The sequence below is a fragment of the Neodiprion pinetum genome, chromosome 3, assembly GCF_021155775.2.
Source record: "Neodiprion pinetum isolate iyNeoPine1 chromosome 3, iyNeoPine1.2, whole genome shotgun sequence".
NCBI classification, from domain to species: Eukaryota; Metazoa; Arthropoda; class Insecta; order Hymenoptera; family Diprionidae; genus Neodiprion; species Neodiprion pinetum.
The window spans coordinates 17,598,058-17,605,077 of record NC_060234.1 but is presented as its reverse complement, the minus strand read 5'-3'; the positions used below and the strand labels follow the sequence as shown (position 1 = coordinate 17,605,077).

General features: G+C 44.4%; 1 protein-coding gene across 1 annotated transcript; it reads left to right on the top strand.

Annotated features, from left to right (window-relative positions):
- Window positions 1-3,139: 3,139 nt before the first annotated feature.
- Window positions 3,140-5,683, top strand: LOC124214384 (zinc finger MYM-type protein 1-like). The gene has a single exon (XM_046616656.1). It carries the CDS (start codon window positions 3,140-3,142, stop codon window positions 5,681-5,683), a length of 2,544 nt encoding a protein of 847 aa, XP_046472612.1.
- Window positions 5,684-7,020: the final 1,337 nt, after the last annotated feature.

Genomic DNA, 7,020 nt, shown 5'->3' with positions numbered 1-7,020 from the left:
ACCATCGTGACAAATACGACTTAGCGTCAGTTCAAATCAGAGATTCGAATTATAGGCTCACCAAATTGGAGAGGAGCCTGAGTGCTGTCTGGCTCACGCGTATCAAGCAACTGGCTGTGCCAGCACGTGTTGACCCGGCGTTTCTCCGACTTACCGTACTGCGCATGTCAGGTAGCCATTGTTTTCGAGTTCTGAACAGATTTGAAGGTGTGTGTCACACGTGATCACATAAGCGTATCCCAATACAAGTAACTCTGCCGTGTAGGCACGATACACGAAAAAATAACGAAAATTGGCAGTTTTCGTGATATAAAAAATTCTGCGGAGCTAAACTAAGCATGATTTTCATGTTTTTTAATCCGTTGAATACGAATGCAAAGTTTACGTAGCCCATAAACTGTTTTAAATGCAAGAAAATTGCAAAAAATTCTTGAAAATCTCAAAAAATTGCAACTATTTTCAAAAAATTCAAGGTTGTATGATGAAAATCGATTTTTAAATTTATACAAAGTATATTACATATGTGAGAGACACTTCTTGTCATATTAAACTCTCCAGAAGCCAAGTCAACCACTGATGAAGAGCTGCAGTCGCTTGATGTTCCTTCAGTTTTTATGTTTTCTTCCCATCTCTTCAAATCGTCCTTTCTGTTTAAACTTCAAGATCCTTTTATCTGGAGAGTTTGTAGATTCCACGTGGGGTGTTCTTTTGCCAGTCTCACTACTTTTATTTTTATCTCCAATGGAATGTATTCGGCTTTTATCTTCTTTACGATTGGCTTGTTACGAACGGCCCTTTTGACTTTCGCGACACACGCTAGGCGTCAAGCTGCTTGCTCGGCGCATTCCTCCGAGGGTCGCTGCTCCGCACACAACCAGATGAGTCAGGGAGTGCATTGACACCGAAAAATGGCGCGATGGCTACTCTGCAGAATAGCGCCCCACCACGGACGAAACCGACCTGTAATCGGTAATCCATCAACACCATCAAGGCAGTCGAATTTGAGAAGTGTGAGATCATCGAGATCTTAGCCTGGCTAGAAGTGAGTGGTGCACCCCATCGACAAAACCGGCCACTGGAAAGGACCTTCCATCACGCATAAAGGCAACATGGAGACTCAGGATTACCTGACGGAACGGCTCGGCAAATCGCTGGTGTGTCCTAAGAGTCACCCTCGCGCTACCCAAGGTGGCCCACTCCTCGACTCACCTTCCTTAACTGTAACGTAGTACTTAGTCATACTTAATTTGCTTCGTCATATTTAATAGTTCATTTGATTACCCTACTTGTCCTTAATCTCTCTTTGTCATTTGCAATAGTGTACTCAATATAATTTAGTATACAAAATATAAACCATTGTGGACAATACGAGTCCCATCTAGTCGTCCTGTCCATACCACTGAGATCCTGTCACCCACAATACTCGACTTTCATCACAGCAGGTGTGTTTACACTTTATATAAGCGAAGCCCAAAGTAATCTATTTCTAACCGCTCGGGAATAGATTTTATATATATATATATATTGTGTAGTGGATTTTTCTGCACCTCGGTCACTCGGAGAAAATGACCGAGAACTTACCGCGTGCACAATAATTTGGCGTCCACGGTGTCCCCTGAACCTGCAATAAGACCGCGAAATTTGTTGGGCGCCTCGCGTGGTCAACACGCCTCGAAATCGGTAATACGATATACCGCGACCATATGCTCGGTAGCTCAGTACCGCGGAGAGGGGAGGGGTAATCTTTGGGTAGAGAGAGATACGCCACACGTACGTTGACAAGTTATTTCACAAATCAGCGAGAAAGTTAAACAATATATTTCAACACAGCGATAATACAAAAAAAAAAAAATTAAAAATAATAACAATACTGCGGAAGCTTGTCCTCGCGATCCCAAACGCAAGCGCTTAGCTTACAAAAAAAAAGAAGAACGACCAAACAAAATAATCAATCAAGAAGAAAAAAAAAAAAAGAGAAAACAAAAATATGAAGGGATCCCGAAGACCTCTACGGCCTACGTGCGCTAGTCACTACACTACTCGTGACCGCTAATTTACACACTAAAAGAAACCAATAGCAAAATCGGACGCGACGCGCTGCTCGCGATCGTCCTCTACAAAACGGCGCTAATCGCCAACTTGATACTAACTGATTATGCCAAAAGAAAAAAAAAACTAAACTGAGGCGAGGCTCGTCGCGGCACCCACGACCCTCCTCTAGGAACGCATATTTTTATTAGCGCACACCCGAGCTTCAATTTCTCTGCGACGGCGGGACGCAGTCGCGAATTCGAATGCTCCCCGTGAGACTGCTCGCGACCTACACGCAGCGCCGGCGCTAGGTATGGGCTGACCGGGCAACCGCCCGGGGCCCTGTTCCCGAGGGGGCCCAAAGACTGAAGAAAATAAGAATTTTTTTCGGAATAAGGTTAACTGCGATAATACATTATCCTGTGTGTGAACATCCAGATGATAGGTGTAAGAAAAAAAATATGAAAAAAAATTATAAAATGAGGTTGAACGATTGGGCCCTTGTAGAAACATTGTACGGCTCCCGCTGCTGTACTAGGTTACCGGCGAGCACGGACCGCGCGGGGTGTTGGCTGGACCGACGGCCCCCACCACAATTTGTTCGGCTGCAGCGCATGCGCCAGTTTATAGCTCAAACGTCAAGCTACGTCGTGCGGCCCGTCGTGCCCAGAGACTACTATCAGACCACGCTGCTTGTAACTTGTATGGACTGTGGATTCACTGCTACGCTCTGTCTAGCTGAACCGCTGTATTCGCATATTCCATAGGAACTCTTTAAAAACGTGAACATTTCTTGAAAATTTTCTCGCTACCTATTGTTGTTTCTTATTTTTTATTCTCGATGCTCTTTTGAAATTACTAGTAATTTGCAAACTCTCGGATATCGACGAGACATTTATTCAGAAGCTGCCGACGTTCCGGTCAGGCAGCGGCCGATCACGTTTAGGGCACAATCTTTAATATAGGCATTTCTACGGATATTCATATTACTTAACATTAATTAACCGCGTTCAACTTGACTTACATTGCATAAATTACGATTTGATTGAATTTTTCTGAATTTATTTTTGTAATTGTTGGATTGCACAAGTCATAGTCGATAGTCATTATGAACAAGCCCAAAGACTTATCAGGGTCCCACAAGCGGAAATTAAAAAAAGCTCGATGTGAAGCGGACAAAAAAAGTGCTGTTTTTTTTCAAGGCTATGTTAAGCGGTTGAGGTCTGATAATGAGGGTGGTGAATGTAGCCAAACCACGGATGATTTAGACCCCGCTTGTCCACCTTCCAAGGACGCCGTAGATTCTGATGGAAATTTGGACGCTCAGTCAGTGAATACCGGAGATATGACGATAGCTACAGATAGAAACAACTTGGCAGAAAAAGTTATAGAAAAAGATTCTACAGTATCAAATATTGATTGGCAAGATCCTGCTAAGTGGCCGAATAACATCAGCGACAGTTCACGCGTAGCATTGGTAAAGCTAGGGCCTACAAAAATAGATCGGAATACAATTTTTCCTTTTGATACAGATCGCCGGCGCTTCACCATAGAAAATTGCTATCGAACCCTGAAGAATGGCGAAAAAATGGAGAGATCCTGGTTAATTTATTCAGAGACTAAGGATTCCGTTTATTGTTTTTGCTGCAAATTGTTTGGCCTCCGCAACATTCCAACCCAATTGCAATCGACTGGATTTAGATCCTGGCGGCACTTGCAAGACAGTTTGAACTCGCATGAAAAATCCAAAATGCACATTGAATGCATGACAGACTGGAAAGAACTCAAAGTCCGTTTAGATTGTAGAAAAACCATCGATGATGAGAATCAAAATTTAATCCAAAGAGAGGAAACCTATTGGAAACAAGTACTTGAAAGACTCGTTGAAATAATTAAGCATTTAGCTAAGCGGAATATGGCATTTCGAGGTACTGTCGATCGATTATACGAGCCGAATAACGGTAATTTCTTGAGCCAAGTTGAACTGATGGCGAAATTCGATCCTATTTTAAGCGAACATGTACGTCGAGTTCAAAGTGGGGACCTCCAGCGCGTTCACTATTTGGGAAAGGAAACTCAGAACGAATTCATTGACATACTGGGTAATGCAATTTTCAAAGAAATTAGCAGGCGAGTGGTAGCGGCGAAATATTACTCCATAATTTTAGACTGCACCTCCGATATTAGTCATGAAGAACAAATGACTGCCGTTGTTCGATTTGTGACTGTGTCTAAAAACACCGTGGAAATTTGCGAGCATTTCATTGGCTTCGTTGTTGTAGAAGATACAACTGGTAAGGGATTGTATGAAACGTTGTTAGATATCTTGAAATCAAACAATCTTGAATTGAATAACTGTCGGGGTCAAGGGTATGACAATGGCAGTAATATGAAAGGTAAAAATAGTGGTGTTCAGGCCAGAATTTTGAAGGATAATAAAAGAGCGTTTTTCGTTTCCTGCAGTTGTCACAACCTCAACCTAGTAGTTTCAGATGCCGGACATTCGTCCGTCACAGCTGAACTATTCTTTGGTGTTCTTCAAAGGCTATTCGCAGTCTTCGCTGCTTCAACCCAGAGGTGGCAAATATTGAAGGAGCACGTTAATATCAGTGTGAAATCATTGCCTGAAACTCGCTGGGAAGGGAAAATAAATGCTGTAAAAGCTGTGAGGTTCCAAATAGCAGAAATCAGAGATGCGTTGCAGGAACTTTGTCGAATGTCGCAAGGTAAAGATGCAAAGCTGAGATCGGAACTGAGAGGCCTATGTTTCGAAATTGAGTCATTGTCTTTTCTGATTGGATTGGTAGTATGGTATGATGTACTGCAAGTGATCAACAAAATCAGTAAAGCTTTACAATGTCCGAAAGTTGATTTGCATACTGCGATGAATATGATTGATGGTGCTCTTCTTCAATTACAAACCTTTCGAGAATCCGGTTTCGAAACTTGCATAGCCACCGCTAAAAAAATGGCTGAGAAGTTAGATATTTCACAAACTTTACCCGAATCACGTACCCCACGAACAAGACGATTCTTTGATTATGAGTCTCAGCACGACGAACGACCTAGCGATCCGATGAAAAGGTTAGAAATTGAATTTTTCAACAAATTATGCGATATAGCGATATCAAGCCTACGCGAACGTTTCGAAATGACCCAAAACGTTTGTGAACCATTTAGTATCATCCGAAACTCGGATAACTTTATGAGATTGGACAGAACCCAAATTTTGACTAAGTCCAAGGCTTTAGAAAATTATCTGACTGGTGAAGACGAGAACAGTGACATTGATGGTCGGGAGCTTGCCGAAGAACTGGAATCTTTAAAAGCTTACTTCGTAGCCGCTGGAATGACCGACTTGAGTGCACTCGTTATGATATCGCACATTATTGATAAAGGTCTGGATGAGATATATCCAAATTTCACTGTGACCTTAAGAATTTTCTTAACATTACCAGTAACCTCCGCGTCGGGTGAAAGGACCTTCTCAAAGCTAAAGCTCATCAAAACTTACCTGCGATCCACTATGTGCCAAGATCGACTGAATGGTTTAGCTGCGATGTCAATTGAGCATGGAATTTGCAACGAGTTGAATTTCAGCGATATTATAGCATCTTTTGCGAACAAAAAATCTCGCAAAGTCCCACTTTAAGACTTCAGTGGTCCAAAAATTTCTGATAAGGGGCCCGATTTTCAAGGCTCGCCCGGGACCAGCCGTGGGCTAGCGCCGGCACTGCCTACACGAGAACGGAGGGTGTATCGGACGAAGTAAAATGACCCCGTGTAACGGATTTCGGTTACACTCAAACTCGAGGCAATAATGTCTCGGCTCAACCCGTGACTCGACTCGATTTCCTGGATCCCCCGAAATTAACGCTACTCCCTTACGCGCAACTCAGGCTACGGTCACCAAGCAAACGTATCGGCTACAGAATCTCGAGTACAGTTGCTAACGCCAATCCTCACTGGCTATCCGTCCTCGGCAAGCCTTTACTAATGATCTCTCGAGATTCTCTCGCAAGAAGGTTAACAGCGCTTACCGCTCCACATCCACGAGACGAACGGGCCCACTCCCTCATGATCTCTGGCTGCCATTCCTCGCAAACTCGTCACAACAGAGAAAAAAAACAATGTACACTCGACTAGCTCACCCGCTCTCTACAAACGCCAGAACTTGAGTGATCTCGGATGGTCGCAACGCCGATCTCGTCACGCTAATTTTTCGTGACGTCATGACCCTAAGAATGCGCAACAATCGATCGGTCATCGATTTTGGGGATTGCGCAACTTGCCGCGCACCTGTCGTCTCTACGCGGCGCAGAACTTAAGGCTAGATCGCGATGTCGTCTCCCGCGCAGCTCTACGTAGTCCTGGGGTTGGGCGGGGTGGTGCTCCCCCGTCGCTAGCTGGTATCTCGCGGTTGCCTTGGTTGGGCGTAGGCGGGGTGAGCGGGGAGGCTGCGGCGCGCCGGCCGCCAGCGGGAATCGCGTCCGCCTTGGATTCCCGCGCTGCAGGGATCTGCGTTGCCTCCCCCTCCGCAGCCTCGGTGTCCTTCCCGCGAGATCTCCGTGGCTTCGCCTTGCCTAGAAAGATGTTCGGCGTCGGAGTTGGTCGCTGGAGGGTAGCCGGTGCACTCAAAAAAAAATAAGAAAAACAAAAGCCTGAAATATCTTGGTCGCAATGCGCTATTTCGTCCCTGTCGAAGCTCGGGTGCGTGACTCCAGTTTTAGCACTCTCTATGATTATTTCGCGACTCGATTTTCTAAACCCTGATTCCGGGATCTCGCCCAGGGTTCAGGGAGTCTCTTGCAACGGGCAGACCTAACCGAACTGCCACGTTACAATATATATATATATTTTGTTACAAAGGGTGAAATCACCCGGTTTGCCCCCTCTTTAATGATCTAGTAGTCAGCATAGATAAAAGACGTTTATAAACCTCTTATGTATTTCAAAAGAATAAGGTTGCTGCGTCAACCAACATTATTG

Coding starts and splice junctions, on each gene's coding strand:
- LOC124214384 (XM_046616656.1), top strand. CDS start 3,140: ATGAACAAGCCCAAAGACTTATCAGGGTCCCACAAGCGGAAATTAAAA.